Source organism: Sceloporus occidentalis, unplaced genomic scaffold, assembly GCF_023333645.1.
Source record: "Sceloporus occidentalis isolate IW3139 unplaced genomic scaffold, rSceOcc1.0.p SCAF_4, whole genome shotgun sequence".
NCBI lineage: Eukaryota > Metazoa > Chordata > Lepidosauria > Squamata > Phrynosomatidae > Sceloporus > Sceloporus occidentalis.
Window position 1 is genome coordinate 36,166,110 of NW_028316984.1, and position 22,545 is coordinate 36,188,654.

At 41.0% G+C, this 22,545-nt stretch overlaps 1 protein-coding gene across 4 annotated transcripts in view; it reads left to right on the forward strand.

Moving 5' to 3' along the window:
- The first annotated feature begins 1,994 nt into the window (after window positions 1–1,994).
- The window catches only part of LOC149313736 (lysosomal cholesterol signaling protein-like), a 52,994-nt gene continuing 32,443 nt past the window's right edge, over window positions 1,995–22,545 (forward strand). Inside the window, exons 1-3 of one of the 4 annotated variants that reach the window (XM_089519719.1) lie at window positions 1,995–2,014; window positions 11,453–11,945; window positions 20,315–20,714. In XM_089519719.1, coding sequence (XP_089375845.1) covers window positions 11,489–11,945; window positions 20,315–20,714 — 857 coding nt within the window. In that variant the 5' untranslated portion in view covers window positions 1,995–2,014; window positions 11,453–11,488. Of the gene's footprint in view, window positions 2,015–2,441; window positions 2,677–11,452; window positions 11,946–20,314; window positions 20,715–22,545 lie in introns of those variants that run through there. The other 3 variants (XM_089519721.1, XM_089519720.1, XM_089519718.1) reach the window with 3 other exon arrangements.

Genomic DNA, 22,545 nt, shown 5'->3' on the forward strand with positions numbered 1-22,545 from the left:
AAATGTTTAAACTTTTTAATTTTAAATAATTTTTTATTGTGAAATTGAAGGCTTTTACAGCTGGTATCCATAGTTCTGTGTGGCTGTGTTCTAGAAGAATTTATTCCTGATGTTTCTCTGAAGATGATATTGCAATTTAAAGGTATAATTTTAATTGTGCTAGTTGCTTATAACTCACAACTATTACCATTAGATTCAGTGATATACAGGAATTATAATTTAGGGGAAAATAGTACAAAAAAATTACGAAGGAGACTGTATGGTGTGGTAATGGGAGGAAGTCAATGGGGGTGTGTGACACTATGAGTTGCCACACTGGATGACACCAGCCCTAGTGTTGCTGCTGCCTGTTGATGGAGAGAAATTAAAAGAAATTCTTCATGTGGACAAGTAAGAAATGGTGAAGGACACTGAGAATAAATACCTGAGACAAGACCTTTAATATTAGAAGCTAATAGCAAAAATAATGGTTTCAACATTGGACTATGACCCTAGAGAACAGGGTTTGAATCCTGGCTTGGCCATGGAAACCCACTGGGTGACCTTGGGCAAGTCACACTTTCTCAGCCTCAGAGGATGGCAAAGGCAAACCATGTCTGAACAAATCTTGCCAAGAAAACAACTTGAAGGCACACAACAACAACATGCATTTCAGAGAGGGAAAAAGTGTCTACCTCCCACATCCGAAGCCTGCCAACTTTTTTCTCCTTATGGGAGATTGTTAAACTCATGTGAGGTAGGTGTCACTTCTGAGCAAAACACCCATGGGGTGATCCATTAATAACTCAAAGCCAGGATTCAAAGATATAGCCATGCCAGTCTGTGGAATCAATCTCTTGTAGCACCTTTGAGACTGACTGAAAGAAAGAAGTTGGCAGCATGAGCTTTCCTAGACTAGTCTATTTCCTCAGATGCATCTCAAAAGCCAGGGGTAGCCAGTGCAGCAGAAGAGGAGCAGATGCTGCCTGGAGGGAATCTCCCACAGCTGCTCCTATTGTTTGCCTTCAAGTCATCTCTGACTTAAGGCGCGCCAGAGGCGAACCTATCCTGGGGTTTTCTTGGCAAGAATTGTTCAGAGGAGGTTTGCTATTGCCTTCCTCTGAGGCTGAGAGTGTGTGAATTCATGGCTGGGCCCGGTCTCCAGAGTCATTGTTGTCCAACACTCAAACCACTACAACATGCTGGCTCTCCGGCTGCATCCGCACTGTGGTAATAATCCAGTTTGGCACCACTTTAACTGCCATTGGTCAATGCTGTGGAATTCTGGGAATGGTAGTTTTGTGAGAGTTCTCCTTGAAGAAATAATCCAGAAATAAATGAGACCTCTTTAACTGCCCTAGCTCAATGATAGGGAACGCTGGGAATAGTATGTAAAGCAGTGGTTCTCAACCTGTGGGTCGTGACCCCTTTGGGTGTTGAACAACCCTTTCACAGGGGTCGCCTAAGACCATTGGAAAACACATATTTCTGATAGTCTTAGGAACTGAGACGAAAACAATTTTATGATTGGGGTCACCACAAAATGAGGAACTGTATTAAAGGGTTGTGGTATTAGGAAGGTTGAGAACCACTGATGTAAAGAGATCTTGTAGCACCTTTGAGACTAATTGAAATATTTCAGTAAATAGATCACTGTGCTACCCTCTTATAGTGCTGCTATTCCACTTTGACTGCTCTGGCTGCCTTCTCCTGTTGCATTCTGGGGTTTGTAGTCTGTTGAGGCCTAAGAGCTCTCTGGCTAAGAATTCTAAATGCCCCTCCTTAAACTGCAAATCCCAGAATGCAACAGGAGGCAACCAGAGTAGTTAAAGTGGAATAGCAGCTGTATAAGAATGTAGTGCGGTAGTCTACTTAGTCTCAAAGGTGCTACAAGAAGATGAAGATCTCTCTACACACTGTTTCCATAGACAAACACGGCTATGTCTTTGAACTCTATCACCTTGGAATTGTAGTGTGTTGCAGCACCGGTATTATCTCTGCTCCCAGTTCCCAGAATCCCCTAGCACTGAGCCAGGTCGGTTAAAACCTGTCCCAAGCTAGATTTATTTCTGCAGTGTGTGTTTTGGATCCACCATCCCCCAAATCAAAAGGGGGGGGGGGAACTAAGGCCCAAAACACACAAAGCAGAAATAATCCAGTTTGAGATTGCTTTAACTGCCCTGGCTCAATGCCAGGGGATTCTGGGAAGTGTAGTTCTGTGAGAAGTTTAGCCGCATTTCCTGTCAGAGAGAGAGCGCTCTAGTAGTGCCACAAATAAAACTACAATTCCCAGGATCCCCTAGCATTGAGCCAGGGCGGTTAAAAGCAGTCTCAAACTGGATTATGCCTGCAGTGTGTGTGTTTGGACCCATCTCCCAAATCAAATCGTTCCCCCTCAAAGGGAGGAGGAGACCCTTTCGCCTTGGCCGCCATTTTGTGTGAGGAGGAGGAGGAGGCGCCGCTGGGAGTGACTCGAGGGCGGGATTGGAGGCCTAGTCCCGCCTCTGCGCTGCTCCGCGAAGGTGGAGGAGGAGGAGGAGGCCCTGCCTGCACACTCCTGCTGCTGACTGACTCCCAGGCGGCGGGTGGCAAAGGCCACGGAGGGCCGGAGATGCCTCCCCGGTGGGCCCCACGCCAGCCCATGCCTCCCCTGCTGCTGCAGCGGCGGCAGCCTCAGCCCCCTTAGCGCCAGGGCAGGTAAACAAGGGAGAGACGCCCGCCCTCTTCCCTCATCACAACATGGAGGGGTTGGCTGGGTCCTCCTTCTGCAGGACGCGTCCTCCATTTCAGCCTCCTGCCCAGGAGGAGGGAGTCCTAAACGCCCTCCCTCCCTCCCTCCCTTTCAGAGCACGACGGAAGAATATTGTATTTATAGTCATCTTAAATGTATTCTTAGCTTTTATTTATTTGTTTATTTATTGGAATGTCCTACATTCCCCTTCAATGTCCTCTCCTTTGGAGCCTGACTCAGAAGAAGCATAGACTCACATTTCCAGGACTGTCTTGAGCTTTCCTCGGGTCATGTTTTTTTTACCTTGAGTGTCCTCCGTTTTGAGCATGAAGAAGGAACATAGGTTTAGATAGATTTAGACAGACAGACAGACAGATAGGGGGTGGCTTTGTGTTTGGCCATGTCCTCCATTTCTCTTCCATTTTGAGCCTGACTGAGAAACATTTAGATTTCTAGGAGTGTTTTGAGCTTTTCTTGGGTTATGTCCTCCCTTTTTTTCTTGACTGTCCTCCATTTTGAGCATGGCTAAGGAGCATGGGTTTACATTTCTATGAGTGTGTTTGAGCTTTCCCCTTTGTAAGGTCCTCCCCTCTTTTTCTCGAGGGCCCTCCATTTTGTGGTGCCTTGTCCTCCTTTGCAAGAGGGACCTGGGAGAGCAGCAGCTATGGGGAGATGGGGGCTCAGGGTTGCTGGGTGGGTTGGAGGGACTGGAGGGATTGGAGTCACCTGGGGGACCCCTAGGCCCAAAGTTGGGGGGCTCCAGCACCAAGGGGACCAGGCATCCTCCTTTTCCAAGACCTGTCCTCCATTTCAGCCTTCTATCCAGGAAGCATTCCAAAATGCCCTCCATTTGGAGCATGGCAAAGAGGAATGCATTTCTATGAATGTTTTTAGCTTTTTTATTATTATTATTTTGTAACTGCCCTATATTTTTCAGTGGTCTGCATTTTGTGGTGCCTTGTCCTCCTTTGTGGTTATGACATCTGGTCACAGGGACCAGAAGTGAAGTTGGGAAAGACATGTGCAAAAAATGGCTTTGAACCCGCATTTGGACTCCTGCCTCTGGATCTCTGACTTTGCGTTGGTCATGGAGGGATTCTCTCCTCCCTGCCTTAAATAATGAGGTTGCTGCTGTTGCTTGCGTTACCTTCAAGTTGTTTATGACCTAAGTGGTTTTCTTGCAAGAGGGTTCTTTGCAATTGCCTTCCTCTGAGGCTGAGAGAGTGTGATTTGCCCAAGGTCACCCAATGGGTTTCCATGGACAAGACGGAATTCCAACCTTGGTCTGCAGTTCTCAAACTGCTAGCTTCTTGTTGCGTGCCTTCAAATCAGTACAGACTTAGGGCAACCCTAAGGCAAACCCATCACAGGGTTTTCTCGGCAAGTTTCTTCAGAGGAGGTTTGCCATTGCCATCCTCTGAGGCTGAGAGAGTGTGACGTACCCAAGGTCACCCAGTGGATTTACATGGCTGAGCTGGGGTTCAGACCGTGGTCTCAAGAGTCATGCTCCAATGCTCAAACTGCTGTGCCACACTGGTTCTCCAAGCTGCTGGCATTGGTGGCTTTATTTGGGAGTATGGCTATTAGGGGTCTCTGATTAGATAAAGGTAACCCATATTCTATATATATATATATATATATACACACAATATACACACACACACACACACACACCAGCAGTAGAATTCCTGTCCAGTTGTTAGGTTTGTCCATTTATCCTTTAGGTCTGGAGGTGTAAACGACTGCTGTTTTTAAACAGGCTGGATGGCCATCTGTCAGGAGTGCTTTGGCTGTGTCTTCCTGCATGGCAGAGGCTTGAACTGGATGGGTGTTGAGGTCTCTTCCAGCTCTGTGGTTCTATGATTCTACCAGGACGATATCACTTTAGGTGTGAATACACTCAAACTCTCCAGTACATCCCCCCCTCCCTTGTAAACACGGTCCCATTGGCTGTGGTGGGCCTTTCAAGATGATATAAGGGCTTCTGATGTAGTTCACCTCTGGCCAAGAGGCATAGATGAAAGGGCTGGATTCCATGGAAAACCACACTTCCTGCCCAGTTGTGTATTTTGCATGTTCTGCCTATTCATGCGATGCAGACTGAATTAGAGAAGTCAACTGTTCCTTTTAAGACTCAATTTGGACGCTGCCTTTAAACCAGTTTGTCCACAGAACTCAACATGGATATTCATGGTCCAAAACACACACTGCAGTCCATGTTTTTCTTTAGGACAGTTGTTTTCTTGCTGATGCAGATTTAGTCAAATAAAATTCATATGATGGATCAGCTGAAGTATCTTAATTGAGCAGCAGCCCTACAGCTAAGTGTGTGTGGGATTTGGTCTTACATTTCTCTTAAGCTATGTAGATCTTTGTTTTTGCAATTTGGCATGATTTCACTGAGAGCGTTCTGTTTCTGATGACAGCATTTGATCACTGAGTTCGGTGACATACCACCACCTGGTTTGTTGGTAATATGGAGTTATTACAGTAAATAGATCAGACAGTCATTGTAGAATGGTTGTCATGTCAGTTTGTTTGAGCTAAGCTTACATCACAGGAGAGGGATAGGCCTTGAATAGGAGGAGTCTGCTAGCATTTTGCTTTTGACCTGTTACAAATCCTGTAGAGTAACATCTCTCTGTTACAAACCTTGACCAATTGTTGAGTAAAGCTCTTAGTGACATTAACATGAGGGGAATAACAAAGGAGATAATCATCAATAGATGTGGCATTTGCCCCTTTCCTAGTCTTAGACTGATAAATTACTCACTAAGCCAATTGTAGATAACTTGATGTGGAGAGCAAGTGTGATGTAATGGTTTTAGCATTGGACTACAACTCTAGAAACCAGAGTTCAAATCCACTGCTCAGCCATGGAAACCTACTGGGTAACTCTGCGCAAGTTACATTCTCTCAGAGGAAGGCAACGGCAACCACCCTCTGAGCAAATCTTACCAAGAAAATCCAATGAAAGGTTTCTTTAAAAGTAAAGGTATTCCCCAATGACAAGGTTGTCAAGTCATGTCCAACCATAGGGGACAGTGCTCATCTCCGTTCCTAAGCCGAAGAGCCAGCATTGCCAGAGACTACTCTGTGATCATGTGGCCAGCATGATTGCACAAAACGCTATTTATCTTCCCACCAGAATTGTACCTATTTATCTACTTGCATTTGCGTGCTTTCGAACTGCTAGGTTGGCAGAAGCTTAGGGTCTCCATAAGTCAGAAATGACTTGAAGGCACACAGCAACAACAACAAGATAAATGGATACCTTCCAGATGATTAGGACAGCTCCCATCAGCACAAGCCAGTGAGGCCTTTAGTCAGAGATTATGGGAATTGTTGTCCAAAACATCTAATGGGCACTAGGTCGTCTGTCTCTGCAATATGTTGAAGCAGGTAGTCAATATTATGCTGAATGCTTCAGGGCTAGGGGGAATGATTTTTTTTCTAAAAGTAAACTGAATATTTTTATTGGAAGTATGTGGGACATGTTATTGAACTTTGAGGAGAGATGTGTGGCTGTGCAGTTGTCAGCCCACAGGAAGAAGGATGCTTCAGCACTAAAGTTTTCAGTAGTCCACTTTTGGGTGTGAGTGGAAGTCATGGGGTGACTAGCCTCAGTGACACTTCTCAGTTTTTTGTTTTGATTTGTTTTTGGTCAAAATGAGATGCTGGTGTGAGCCATAGAACCATAAGAAAATAAAGGATATAAATAGACACTTTAGATTTCTGCTTTGTAAACAGAGTATGGGATGTTTACACAGGGCTTGTATTTGTGAGAAGATTAAAAGTTAATTTTTGTGGCTAGGTGCAAGCATTATCTCTTACTCTTGTAGGTGTCTTCCTGTGAACTGCACTTGTTTGAGTCTTATGGGAGGCCAAAAGGAAGAACTTTGGTAACTTGACACTGCTAGTTGTATAATCCTTGTCATAATTTTTGACATGGTTGAAATATTAACTCAAGATGCTGTAGCAACTGATGTGACAGCATGGTAACCAGAAAAAAGGCATATCCACAATAGCATGACAGACTTCTTAGCAGCTGATAATTTCCTGCTTAAATGTATATCCTACCTTTCCACCAAAAACAAATTCATCCAGAAAATTATCAGGATAAATACAAAGAAGATAATGTGGCTTCACAAGATATAATTTCTCTGAAATGGAATGAAACTTTGTCCTGTAATAGGCTGCCCCTTAGTAACCTTGTATTATGTAGCTTCTTAGGCTTTTCCTCTTCCATATTTTTTTAAATCTTGTGTACATCTGGTAGTGTTTTCCAGATGTTCTCATATTAGCAATGGTAAAGACAGTAATATTTAAATTACAGGTTTGGAATGATACATGATTGCATTAAAAGAAATTTTAATGGCTACATCATTATTTTTGATATTGAGTCTTCCGGTGCTTTGATGACTTAGTTATGTTCTGGTTTACCTTTCCTCTTCACCTCTTTTAATTGGCTTTCATTTCTGAAATGGCACTTGCTCTTTTCACTGTCTTGTGTCAGGACATGATTGTTATTCAAATGCTACGTTAAGACCAGATGGCAGCAGTTTTGCTTGGCCTTCAAAAAGAGGAAATACTGGTACACCAGCTGCAGCTTTTTCATTTTTCATTTAAAAAAAACAACCTCATTTCTGTTGGTGAGTATTACAAAAGCTAAAATGGAGCAACCATTACAGAGATTTTAGCTTTTTTTGGTTTTTAAAGAAAACTAAATCAAATCAGTGCACCTTCCTTTACAAAGCTTCCATTTTTGATAACAAATGTTTTTCTTTTGTTGTTGCAATTAAGCCTTTTTCAGCAACGTTCAGTGCACAGTTAATGTCACAGCTTGGGCCTTTTAGTTTTCTTGATTCATGTTTGAACAGTTGCCCAAACTAATCCCCATTAGACATCCCAGTTAAGAGAAAGAGCCATGATCCCAGTTTGGCGGTTGTATTTCCCCTCTCACCATTTGTGCTAGTATGGAAGTGGGGCCACTGGCCCAGATCTAAAAGTGGGGGAATGTTCATTGATAGAACTATTTCTGTCAGGAGAATTGGGAAGGAGATACCTTTTCCCATTGTAGATCCCTGTGCATGCCAGGATCCTCTTCTGGTGGGCTACAAAACCCCTTGGAGCAGTTTTTGGAGCAGATGCAAGGGCTGTAGGGGAAGGAAGAAAGTTCTGGTACTGTGGGTGGAGGTTGTATTGGATATAAGCAGCAGTCCTTTGAAAAAGAAATATACCCACAAAAGGCTCTGGTATTATACCCACAAAATGTACCAGTAACTGAGAATCTCCACTTTGCTCCAAAACATAAATTGAGATATATCCATTCCGGAAACACTTGAAGTCAAAGAGAAGCAGCTTTGTGGTAGAGTGCTTTGTGTATTCAGCAGTATAGGAAGTGACATATGGAATTAAATCCACCACCACTCTTTTCTCCTTCCCTTCTAGCTGACATAACGTTTGATGGCTTCTTAGGGGCCACTGAGCTGCTCTGTCTTTGGCAGCTTCAGGGTTGTTCTTCAGATTCACAAACTTTTATTTACAAATACAGAGAGTTTCCTTGTAGTATAAACCAGGTAAAAATCACTACCTTTGATTCTGATTATTTTTCCTCATAGATAAGTCAGCCACCTGAGTTTCTCAACAGTAAACTCAGGTGTCAAAGTTATCTATAAGGAAGCAAAATCTTAGTGCCAGTTATATATTACAGGACAAATCTTTACCTTATACACAATGTACAATGTACATTTGTTACTGATATCCCTCATCTTGTTTCTTTTAAAGGCTACTCATTTTTCTCAACACATAATCTTTGAAATCAAGCCGATGAGGGACATCATTAGCAATTATACATTGTACAGTGGACTCTTGGTATCTGTCCGCTGGGGTTTAGTTCTAGAACTTGTTGTGGATACCAAAATCTGTGGATACTCAAGTTCCCATTGCATACAGTGGTGTAATAAAATGGTGTACCTTATTTAAAATGGCAGAATCAAGGTTTGCTTTTTGGAATATATATATATATATAGAGAGAGAGAGAGAGAGAATTTTCAGTTTATGGAAGGTTGAATCTGTGCCTAAAGAATCCATGGATATGGAGGGCCAATTGTACTTACCATGTATGAGCACTAAGATATGCTTGATAGAGCCAGTGCAGTGTAAAGTGTTTTGAGTCTTGGACCAGGACTCCCAAGAGTTCAGGGCCCAAATCCCTGCTCTGTCATGAAAACCCACTAGGTAATCATGAGTAAGTCATACTTTTTCAGCCTTGGATGAAGGCAGTGACAGACCTCCTCTGATAAACTCTTATGAAGAAGATTTTAGGTTAGGGCAGCTAGAAATTAGAGTCACCTTGAGGCCACTAAAAAGAAGATATGCTTGACTTGTGTTGCATGTAGTATTTAGAGAACCTAGAACCTTTAAAAAAATTAAACAGCTATATATAGAGAGAGGAGTAAACCAATTAAGGCTTCATTAAGGGCTTTGAATTCCATCTGTGTTTGTAGACTTGTACATGAACTGAGGTCCTAACATGTTTTTGGAGGCCCTGTAAGCATCCTTGTCACCAAGCAGTTACTTTGAGAGGCTCAATAAGCTTTTTAGTATTTAGTATTTAGGAGTTGGATGGTGGATTTTCAGTTCTTGTTTAACTTAAGATACATTACAGTCTACAGAATAATCACAAAGCTACACTAGTGCTAGAAGAAAAGTCCATTGAAAAATTATGACCATTGTACTATACAGCTTTTACCATACAAATGGGGAAAAATACTCCTATATGGCTGAGTGTACGTATTATCTAAAAGTTGTTGTTTTTAAAAAGTGAATGGTATTTTGACAGTTGTAGAATATATGGATTTTTTTAATGGTTTGTGCTGTTTGTGAAAAATAAGGGGCAAGGTTTTGAAAATTATTTTGAGGCTGTGAGCTTTGTTTGTATTAGCCTCCCTAACCCATTGTCCTCCAACTGTGTTGGGCTGCAGATACTATACTCTCCTGGTCATTTTGAGATTATGGGAGCTGTAGTCCCACCCATCTCAAGGGCAGCAGGTTTAGGGAGGCTGATTTGTATTATGCTGTTATGTTGTAGTGCCCTCTGGAATACTGTATTACAATATTACTTAAGAAGGGACTGCCTGTACAGGAGTCTGAGAGAAGTAATATGCACCAATCTGTTCATAATAGCAGCTGGACAGCCGTGTGTGTGCAGATAATTACACATTTCATGTGTTACTGTGTGGGAGAGCTTGCTGTTACTGCGGTGAATGGGTAGTGTATCCTGTTTGTCTTGGGGATGACTGAACATATACAGTGCACTTTTGTTATATGAAAGGTGTTTTCATTATCTCTGCACAATACATTATAGTATGGTTTCCAGCAGCATAGCCCAGGGTGTGCCCCCCCCCCTCATTATCTCTAATTGATTATGCCAGTGTTTGCTTAAAAGTATTCTAGAAGTCAGCATTGTGAGGCAGATTTATTCCAAGTTTACACTTTAATCCAGGAATGGTTTTAGGTTGATGAGTGGTGGTTTTATTTTTTACCCACCACATGTTTTTCTGGACATATTAACCAACCTGAACAACAGGTGGAAGAGATTTGCTCATAATAGCATAAGAATGGCATTATTTCAGTGTTTCTAGCCATCAAAAATGATCATGAGAAATTTAGAAATCACTGAAATGATAAAGCTCACAGAAAGTGATCATTTGTGAGAAAACAGAAGGAAAGTGTAACTCTCCAAAGAATTATACTTACCCCTTTGGGTTTGTTTGTATGTGAGCAGTGGTGATGCCTATCTAGACAGAAACAAATATAGGTATAAACATGTGTCACCAAAGTTTTTATTCAGAACTAACAATATGCACATGTAATGAGGGCCAGTGTGGTTTAATGATTTAGGCGTTGGTCTAGGATACTAGAGATGACTTGAAGGGTTCTTCTAAAATGTATGCAGGGATAATTTTTTTGTTTCACAAGATTCCACTTTTCTTATGATTCCCATTTGGTGGTCATAACTTTAGACATCTGCTTCTTTTTAAAAGTTCCAGCTAGACTGAGGGCAAGGAAGGAGGAAGGCTGGGTAAACAGGAAAAGGATTTGTAAAAAGGAGCTTCTTTGTTAGAGGCTTTGTTAACTGAGGTATGCTTGTACACTTATTTTGGTACAAGGGTTGCATAATGGGACCTCCACATTCACTGGGGTTAGAAGTGTAGGACCCCTGTGAAAGTGGAAAAACTGCAAACAAAAAATACTATTTTTTTTTATCTGAGAGAACAACTCACTAATATCACAGGGTCCTCCAGCACAACTCTTTGGCCAACATCATTCAGAAGCTGACCATAGAATTATGCTGAAGGGCCTATACATGCCTAGAGAAGTGTTTTCTCTAGGAATCTCTAGGACCTCCAGCACAAGTCTATGGCCAGCTTGGCAGAGTTGTGCTGGAAGACCTAGAGATTCCTAGAGAGAACATATTAAATCCGCAAATAATTAAATCTGCAAAAGTTGAAGCCACAAATGTGGAGGGCTGATTATTACTTTGTTTCTGGAATTTGTTTTATATTCAATATACACAGCTCTGACCCCACTCGATCCCACTCTTCTTCTGTAATTCTCTACAGGGGTTATATTACTCATCCTATAACACTACATAGCATACTAGTGTACTAGTTCTGCTTGGTTAGAAATGCATTAAGACTAACTGGTGAATCAGCATCTGTTTTTCTTGTCTTGCAGATCAGGATCCACATGATATGCTTTTAGGAGTGGGGAATGAACATGGATTTCACACCTATCAACAGGAAGAACCTCTCTTCAGCAGCTAATATGTCTGGTCTCCTTGCGTACCAACTGAACTTAACTAGCAGTTCACCTTCCATGTCAATTAATAAACTTTTCCCAGCCTTGTTACAATGCTTTGGCATTATTCTTTGTGGATACATAGCTGGAAGAGTTAACATAATTACGTCAAATCAGGCCAAAGGACTTGGAAATTTTGTCTCCCGTTTTGCACTCCCAGCTTTATTGTTCAAAAACATGGTTGTGCTGAATTTTTCCAATGTGAATTGGTCCTTCCTGTACAGCATCCTTGTTGCCAAAGCTTCAGTGTTCTTCTTAGTCTGTGTTCTAACGTTCTTGATAGTCACTCCCGAGAGGCGGTTTAGCAAAGCTGGACTGTTTCCTATCTTTGCTACTCAGAGCAATGACTTTGCACTGGGATATCCTATAGGTAAGAAGCAATTTTATATATTCTTATTTGTCATGACATTATTTTGAAATATGTTGTGCCTTAGAAATGCATGGTACACATTTGCAGTTTTGATGTACGTAGCATGTGTATTGTTGCACCTATTAATTTAAAGGTTTTTTTAAAAAGCAGAGGCAAAATACCTTTGGTTTCATTAATCACACATGGCATAGCATGGGTCTATAGAAACAAACACTTACACTACTTACACTACTGTTATATGGTTTTAACAAGGATACCTGCATGATTTCTGGGAATTGAAATTTGGGCACACTCTCTTGCAGTTTTGTTCCATGTCAAAAATTTTCAGATACAGTTGTGTTTCTAATCTACCTAACAAGTTGTTGGCAACACTGGAGTCATCTTAGGTGTATGCTACCAAGAAGCAGTTGAGCACATTTACTGTACCTTTCTATATCTGAATGCATCTGAACATATGCTGGCGTATGCCAGTTGACATTAAAGGGAGGTCATATAGCTATTCTTACACTTCCTACTTGGGCATAATGTTCTTCAGTCTTACGTAGTTTCGTGCGTTTAGTTCCATTGTTCTTGTACAGCACAAGCTGTAAAATAACTACCATCAGCAAAATTTACTTTCTTTGTGTGGGAAGGCACCTTTTGGTCCAAATAGAGCTGGTTATTTTCGCTGCTCTGTGCTGCAGTCCCCTCTTTGGCGTGTTGCTGAAATCAGTCTGTCTCATTTTAAGCCCTTTCTACTGATACTCTGGATTGTTGCCTGATCTAGTAAAATTGGGGGGAAGGATCATCCGCAGTTTCCCAGGTGTTGTTAGATTCATACCATTGGTCATCTTGAACTTATACTAACTCATACCATTGGCTATGTTCCCTGATTTGGAAGTGAAAGGAGACATAAAGAAATTAAAAGAGCTGTTTGAAGCAGACATAAAATCATGAACTAGTTTAGTACTCACTGTACAAAAGCATATCAGATCTAAGGCAAAAGAGATTTTACCTCTTTGCGCTAAATCCTAACTGTTTAAAAATATATATATTCCTGCTTTCTCCCCAAATTCAATGCAGCTCACAACAGGGTTAAAAAAACAAGTACAAAATGCATCAGGTAGCACAATTAAACAAATTATAATATTAAGACAGAATGAACTTGACAGCTATTTGAAAAGCATATCAATAAAGAAGGTATAGAATCTGCTTGTTAAAAACCCTTTGTTCAGAACCCAGCCATTTGGCAAATACTCCCCACCCCTTGAATAAAAGGATCTTTGCTGCTGTTAGAGGAACAGCCATGAGGAACCAATCTGGCTTCCCTTAAAAGGGGCTCCATCTTGAAAACAGTAGCCACCAGGAAAGGCTTCTCTCACATCCCTGGAAAATGTGTGGCAGAGCTAAGAGCAGGGCCTCAAAATAATTCAGAGTTTTATATGGGAGGACAGAACAATCTCTGTCCTGGAGGCAGGAGTAGGGGAAGTCTGCCAGAAGGTGGACTGACTCAGGATGTGTTCCTAATTATTGTGATCAAAGCATCTTAAAGTTAGTCCTAACACATGGTCTTTCTCATTCTTTAATGTTTAACTTTAAACACTAGAGACAACTACATCAAATTTTCAAGACTAGCTGAAAGGAAAGGAAATATCATTAATTACTTGAGTAGAATAGAGCATAGCATTATAGCATAACAATAATGCTATGTGAGTTTAGCCAGGTCTCTGTAGTTTGAATTAATGATTCTCTGCCAGTACTTACAGAATGCTTCATCATTTTGCATTATATTACATTATATTGCATTACATCTTTTGCTGTTGGAAGGGTCCAGAAACAAATTAAATGTCTTTTCTACATATGGCAGTAGGTTTTGCTCAAATGAGATGTTTGTATGCATTTTTAAAATACTCTATCAGAATATCTGCATTAAAGGCAGAAGTTGCCAACAGTTTGAGCCCATACAGCTCTTCCCCCCTCTCTCTCACATACACACACACATATACACAAAAGCAGAGAGAGAGAGAGAGACTACCCTAGTGCTTGCTTTTTCTTTTTTTTCTGTGTGATCTAGGTGAAAGTTGGATCCAGTGTCAAAACAAAATAGATCCTCTTGAAGTCATATGGTTTGTACATGGCATCTCAGGAAAAACCACCATTAACATACAGTTTACATTGCTATCTGTAGACTTGGTAGCACTGCTGTGGTGAGAAAAAAAGAAACTAAAGCACATGCAGCCTACCTTACGTGGATTTGCCATTTAAGCATTCACGGAGGGTAAGCGCCAATGCTCCTAATGGCTGTATATTCACATGGCCATTAAAAACTGTGGGATTTGAGATCCCAACTGTGTTTTTCATCCATGATGTGTGTGTGTGTGTGTGTGTGTGTGGCCATGGATACTAAAAGGGCCAACTGTATCTCATGGCTTCTAAACAGAATGCCAACCAATGATATAATGTCTGTGATGATTGCTTGGGGTTTATTTGGGTCTGTATCGGGTCAGTTGTCTGTGTTGGGATAGTGTTGACAAGTGCTCTATCTGCCTTTTTTAATCGTGCCAATGCATAGGCATGAAGTAAAACTTTGAGTTTACTAATGGGGAAGGAGTTGTATCTTTACAAATTATGTAGCTATGTAGGATTCCATTAAATTTAACGTGCCAAGAAGAATCAATTGGCGTATGTTTATGTTGAGGGATGCTTTGTGTCTCTGTTCTCCCTTTCCCTCCCCATCACTGCTTACATGGGCTCTTGGGTAAGGTCATGGCAGGCTGTGTGTGTTGTTGGAAAATAGACACTCTGCTGCTGCCATACTGCACAATTAATGCAGTTTCATACTGCTTTAACTGTTATGGCTCCATCCTATAAAATTCTGGGATTTGAAGTTTCTTATGATACCAGAGCAATCTGACAGAAAAGGCTAAATACCTCACAAAACTACAAATCCCAGTCTTGAGCCATGACAGTTAAAAGAGGTGTCAAACTGCTTTATTTTTGCAGTGTAGGTGCAGCCTTTGTGTCTTGCTGTTTCCTCTTTTTGCCTCTTACATGGGCACTCAGGTAGGATCATGTCAGGGGACAGCAATAGTCTTGCATGTGCTACTGTCACTACATTAGAAAGACCTAAAAATATGACCTTTTATTATGTTAGCTAACCAGTCTATACTGATTCAGATGGTTAGTGTTCCTACCTGCTGCAATATGCTCTGTGGGTGGATAAACAATAGTTAACCTTTCTTAAGAGAGCATTCTCAAGAAAATATTGACATGGCAAATCCAGGTGGTTTATTGACTCCATCATTAAAAGGTGCTTAAGAGGATGAAGTTAGCTTTTTAAATGCATACTTTAAACACCACTGATACTTAGAATTACTCACAGTGCTTACATGGTGTTGAGTGTAGAAACTGCAAGCAAAGTGAAACTTTTGACTTTGTGTTAAGGTGAAGTATTGACTAAATAAGAGGGAGTACAGCTGTGAAAACTATAGAGAGGGGAAATTCTTTTTGCTTGCAGTATTTTTTTTTATTAAAGCTTTAACCTATTGTTTTTTATTTCTTGAGGCAGTAACTGGAGTGTTTTTTCTAAATTGGTCAGTAGAATTGTTCTTTGTCTTGAAAACAATCAAACCATCAATTTGTAAATGTTGAAATCTGTTCCTCCAGTTCATACAGTTCTGATCCCTGTGTTTTCCTTGTATGGATTTTTCCCCCAATTAAGTTTTAGATAACATGTTGTGTGATTGTTTTACAAATTTGCAGATTGTTGAGGGATAGTTATAATATCTAGAAAAGTTCAATTTTATTCTTTTCCATGCACAGTGTAGCATACTGGTCTTGATCTTCATAGCTGTATGTGACTGTGTTATAGAATACCTACTGTGTCAAACCCTTGCATTTTCCATTTTGGAGGGAGGCAGGATTGCTTTGTATAGCATTTATGTGATAATACTCACAATAAAATAGTCTTCTATGGTGATGATACAATTGGGGAAACCCCAGTTTAGTCAGGCTGGTTGCTTGATTTTTTGAGAAGAAGAATTATTATTACTTTTCTATTTCACTAGATTTTGTTTTGCTTTTTAAAAATAATTTGGTTGTACATCCATGGACAGCAAGCCCTGTCATCCCCAATGGCAGCGAGTGCTCGCGGTTGCGCTAGCGGGTGTGCACATGTCATGCTGCCATTAGGGACAGTGGGACTTCAGGTCCCACATTTTTTGGTATCTGCCAGGGGTGGTGGTGTCCAAAATGAATCCTCTGTGGATATTTCGTGAAATATGTTGAAATAAAGGTCAGAGACTGCTCTAGAAATAGAGCAGTCCTACTGTTTAGGTTTTGATGGAAAGGAAGCTTTTTTTGTTTTGTTTTGTGCCTCTGGTGAGCTGCTAGAGTTCTTGGAGAGGCACTGTGGGGAAATACTGGGGGCTGACGGACCACCTCCTTAGCCCCCTTGCTTTACTGTGGTCTGCTAGCATGTTCTTTTGTCATGAATGCCATTTTCACCCCACCTCAGATACTTCAAAATTGGCAAGTGCTGGGCCAGGCAGCTCTTTTTATGGTGCTGTATTAAATCAGGAACCACCTTTAGTTTATATGTTTATCTTTATGAATAGCTTTATGAATGGCTGGCAATCAAAGTGAGACTAAAGCAGTGATTTCCAAACTTTAGTCCTCCAGATGTTTTGGACTTCAACCAACTGCTTGGCCAACTGTCAGGACTTCTGGGAGCTGAAGTCCAAAACATCTGAAGGACCAAAGCTTGGGCACCACTTTGGACTAAAGTATTCAGGCCTCTGTCCTGAAAATGGGTTTACCAAAGTACAGTCAGCTCTTCATAGCCATGGATTCAACCATCCATGGCTTGAAAATATTTTAAAAATTCGTAAATTCCCAAAAGCGAACCTTGATTTTGCCATTTTATGTACAGTATATATAAGGGACACATTTTACTATTCCATTGTATATAATGGGACTTGAACATCCCTGGATTTTGGTATCCACAGGGGATCCTGGAACCAAACCCCAGCTAATACCAAGGGCCTATTGTATCTGGCCCAGCTAATAGCCCTAGCCTCTCTGTTAGTGCACATTTCACTTTACAGGCTTGAGGCCACATGCCTTTTGAGGCCTTATATTTCCTTTTATATTGCTTGCGTGTTGTTTCTTCTCTTGCAGTTCACCTTTCACCACTTAGAAATTACACCTTGTAGCATTTTAATAGGTATCTGTGAAGGCACACACCTAGTTTGGAGTTTACTGCATTACCATTTAATTGTTTAGGTCAAACTGCAATTAACAATGTCACAAGTTAATATGACAGCACAGGCCCACAGGTCCATGCCAGAAATAAATACTTGGGCCCTTCCAGTAGAGAGCCATGAATCATTGGTCAGAACAGTAAAGGATCAAGTGTATTCAGTAGCCATTCTTATAGCTGGTTGCCATTTTAAATTTAGAGATGGGTGTCTTTGTGAGAAGCCATATCTGACTCGTTAGAAGCACAGTGGTAGCCTTAGTCACTTAATTCAGAGATCAAATCCTGGTTGATGCACCCTGAGTTTTGGAGAGGGGAACCTAAAGATTGAAGGTAAAGGTAAAAGTAGTTCCTTGACATGAATGTCTAGTCATAACCAACTGTAGGAGGTGGTGCTCATCTCCATAACTAAACCGAAAAGCCAACATTGTCCGAAGACGAATCTGTTGGTCACGTGGCCAGCATGACTGCACCAAACGCTGTTATCTTCCTACCAAAGTGGTATCTATCTTCTTAGGTTTGCATGCTTTCAAACTGCTAGGTTGGCAGAAGCTGGGACTAGTGACAGGAGCTCACCCCATCAAGCAGCTCTCAGGCTTCAAACTGCCAACCGTCCAGTCATCAGAATTGGCATCTTAACCACTAAATCACTGCATCCCAGTTTGGATATTCAAAATGCCAGCAGGCTATCTTTCCTACTGGAAAGCATTCTGTATCTATTTGGATTGTGATTAGTTCCTCATGGAAACATAAAATGTGTCCTCTATCACCTTCTGCTATTCATGGAGTTTGGCATGATGAGAATGCAATTTCAACAAGAAGAGAACAGATTTAACAAACAAGCATCTTCTTAAAGGAGTTTACAGATTACCAGACTTGGCAAACAAAAAGCACAGTATCATTAGGATGGGATAAATGGTTGTTTAAGAAAACTTTAATGAAATTCATGGGGTTGCCATAAGTCAACAGGGGACTTGAAGGCACAAATGGAAATAACTTTAACTTCATTGAAGACCGACTGATATTTTTAAAATTAAGACTTTAAATAGGAAAAAGCCACTCTCTGAAGCCAGGAATCTTTAAAGCATCTGTTAGTAAAGAAGGTTTCTGCCAGCATGCAAGGAATGGAGACCCAGTCAAGGGTTTTGTTGGCAGAAGTAGGGCCAGTTTTTTCCTTATTCTCTCTCTCTCACGCCTGCCTTCCCACACTACATCAGACAGTACCACAGCTGTCTGGAGCAGATTCTCCGGGGTGGGCACAAATGGCAAAAAGAGGGAATTGGTGAAAGTGATTCTCCCACTTTCCATTGACAGTACTGCCCTTTATTTGGAAATCTACTCCAGAAGCATTCCTCCCCACCCCACACCAGGAATGAACTCGTGTTCACAGCCAAGTGTATTTTTTTTTTCTCAGAATAAAAATATCATGTGAGTTAGTCATGAACCAATTACATCAAGTGGCTCTTGGGATGTTGTTGAACTATAATTTCCATTATCCCTCTTCATTGGCTTTGCTAGTTGAGGCTGCAAGGATTAGTCAGTCCAACAGCATCTGGAACGCTGTATGATCCCCACTTCTGAATTAAATAAGCTGTGGTTGTTTTAGAAAATCAATTGACAGCCCTAATGCTGTGTGATCTATGACTCCTTTTACACTTTCTTAGCTTATCATAGCCTTTCCCAGCCTGGCAGTCTGCAGAAGTGTTGGCTATAGTTGCCATTTTCCCCAGTCACCATGGCTAGTAGTCAGTGGTGTTGGGAATTGTAGTCTGAAATATTTGCAGGGTACCAGGATGGGGATGTCCAGGATGTGGAAGCATTTCTGATAGATTATACACTACTACATTTTATGTTCCTGATTTGCGCGTATGGATTTTGTGCCTGCACAGCACCTTGTTCAGAAGGTTATTGAGCTGAGTGCAATTTTGGGGGAGCTGACTCTTCCTCCCACTCTTCATTTGCATACTCAAAAGCATAGCTCCTGCTGTTCCCCCCAGTTGTTGTTGTTATTATTATTATTATTAAGCTTTATTTATATAGCGCTGTAAATTTACACAGCACTGTGCATCCAGTCTTTTAATTAGACAGTTCCCTGCCCTCAGGCTTACAATCTGAGTTCCTTTTTGTCTGCTGTGGCAGAGTAGGGAGTGTTCTTCTCACAGATATCTCCTCATGTTTTTGTGAGCTGCTGTGTATTGTTAATCTGTCTCTCTAATTTTGTTTGCACTTCCTTTCTGTACTCTAGTTATACCTTACTTTGGTTGAGATTTTAGTCTTTTCGTTCCTTCACTGTGTCTCTCTTTTGGGTTTTCTTCAGAATCTTTATAGACCTATGGTCTTCTTTTTAAAAATGTGTTAAATGGGAGACAGTCTTTTTGGGCGCTTGCTTTCCCCCGGAAAAGGGCATAGATCTCAGCACCAGCTGATGCAATGGATTGTAGAACAAAATCTCTAAATAAGACTATGGGCCTGAACAGACAGGCCAAAATAAAGCTGCTTCGGCTCACTTTGGAGGTATGCTGTTTAAATGCTGCATGAGTCCTACGAGGCCAGAAGCCACGCCAAAGCCCCACTCCAGACCTAAGGCCTGGAGTGCAGCTTTGGCGCAGCTTCTGGTCTCTTAAGATACTTCTGTCATTTAAACAGCATACCTTCAAAGTGACCTGAAGTAGCTTTATTTTGGCTTGTCTGTTCAGGCCCACAATTTGATTTAGTTAAGGGTCTAGTGCAGGATGCTTATCTAAGGTCTTTTCTGTATTGCAGTAATAATGCAATTTGACATCACTAACTGTCATAGCTCAATGCTATGGAATTCTGGGATTTGTAGTTTTATATGATACTTAGGCTTCTCTGTCAGAGAGCTCTGGTGCCATAACAAACTACAAATCTCAGGATTTCACAGGATGAAGCCATAACAATTAAAGCAGTGTCAAGCTGCATTGTATCTGAAGTGCAGATTTAATCTGATAAATCTCTCCTGGATAAGCAGTTGATGAAGAGGTGAAAACTTGTGAATCCTGGCCTATATGAATAAAAATGTGCACCGGTGAGAACAAAGATTTACTGTGTATGTAAAACATCTGTGAAAATTCCTATCAATGACTGATTTTCATGCTTCTCATTTTCCCTCTAGTTGAAGCATTGTATCAAACTACATATCCAGAATATCTCCAGTACATTTACTTGGTTGCACCAATATCTCTTATGATGCTAAACCCTTTAGGATTCATCTTTTGTGAAATCCAGAAATCAAGAGACAATCAGAGTCTTTCTCATAGCAAAATCAAGATTGTGGGACTTGGACTTCTTCGAGTGATACAGAACCCTATTGTATTTATGGTCTTCATAGGAATTGCCTCAAATTTCATTCTCAACCAAAAGATTCCTGAATATTTGGAAAACTTCCTTGATGGGCTTGCCAGCTCATTTTCAGGTTCAGCACTTTTTTATTTGGGCCTCACGATGGTGGGCCAAATCAAGAAACTGACAAGGAGTACATTTGTTGCACTGATTCTTCTCATCACAGCTAAACTGTAAGTATAATTTTTGTTTCTATTATTGTCTTTATTTTTTGTCAGTTTTTCAGTTCTGGTATACCTTGGTTAATGAAGTAAATGTGTTCCTGGGCTTTACTTCTTTACCAGAAAATTTGATATGAAATGTAGAAATAACATGGAGGTCAAGCAGACTGATAGCTTGGAGTGGCCTCTGGTCACTCCCACCCCAATTGCTCCCCATTCAGCATGGGACTGCAGCAAGCACATGCTGCAGTCCTAAGGCCAGCCACCGCCACGGTTCTGAATAGGCCAGCAGCAAGGAGCACTTTTTTTGCACTCCTTTTGCCGGCAGCCTTGGGCCACCTTAGGCAGCTGCAGCACAGCTTCAACCTGATCTGAGGGCATGCGTCATCTGTATACCACACCCCTAGATTGGCCCGAAGCCAGCACTTTTGGCCAATGTGTTTTGGGCCATAGAAAGAATAGGGAAAAGAGAGCAGCTGAACATGTTACATCAGAGTTTTTATTCAGAACTAACAGTACGCACAGGTGAAATGAAGCAACCTGGTCAGGTAGTAAACAAAAACATTTTGAACCTTCTAGAAACCACTTGAAGGTTTCTTCCAGAATGCATGCAGGGATTTTTTGTATCATGAGCTCCCACTTTTTATGATTTCTATTTTAGTGGCCTTTACTTGCAGAACTTTGCTTTTTTTATGCATGCCGGAGGTAGCTAGTGAAGCAAGCTTATTTTTCCTGCCCTTTCTCTCTCTTTTGCTTTTCATGCATGCTTAGTAAGGGATTCCAGAGACAGCTTTTAATTTCTTTGCCTTTTGTAGACAGGCACATATGGCTAGACTGGGATCGGCTAAGAACTCCATTCATGCACTGCTCAAACTTCAGTGCACCTTTTACTGCAGGCATGCTGCTGCAACCCAGCAACTGAATGTCTGTGTTTCTCGAGTACACCTTCAACCCCTAAATGATGATTTAAAACTTCCAACTAGACTGCGGAAAAGGCGGAAAAGAGAAGGGGCTGGGTAGGCAGAAAAAGACTTTGTAAAAGGGAGCTTCTTTGTCAAAGGTTTTGTTAACTGAGGTATGCCTGTATTGAGGTATGTCTGTATTGTGGTCTTGAATCTTCTACCCTGAGACTGAAACAGTATGTGTTTTTAAAGAACTTGGACATGCGTGTATGGATTGGGTTGCACAATTGTTGGACTAAGCTGCTTGTTAACATTTTTGGTACATGGCCCTAACTAGTGTACATTTATCTGAATTTAAAAAATCTGATTATTTAAAATTTCTTTGTACTGTGATTTGTGTGCATGTATGTACACAGTTCTAATGCTTTTAAACTAATGTAAACATTTAAACATAAGGAAGGATAGACATATATGTTTATTTTTGGTATGTGTTATTTTTGTATATTTTAACTCCCATGTCTGTTTCTACATTAATCTAAAGGTCCCCCCCCCTTTTTTTAAAAAAGATACCTATTTCAGTAAATTTAAACTGCTGAGAATAATGTTGCAGCATTAAGAGAGTGAAAACTCTGATGATTAAGTTCCAATTTGTGCATTATCTCCAGAGGGGTAAATCAGGTCATTTCATATAGAAATTTACAAAGACTAAATTTCTCAAGCACCCCTAGAGTTAATGTGTATTGTATTTGTGCACACATGACCTGACAAACCTTTTTACTCATCCTTACCATGCATTCTGTGGGATTTCGTTTTGAAGCAAGAGGGAAAGCCCTGAAAAGTGTCACCAGGAAGAGAGAAATGACTATGTGTTTCTCTGAACTGCAGCCAAAGTCTTCAAACCCAGGATTAGCTGATTTGCATCTTGAATGATCTGCTGCTAT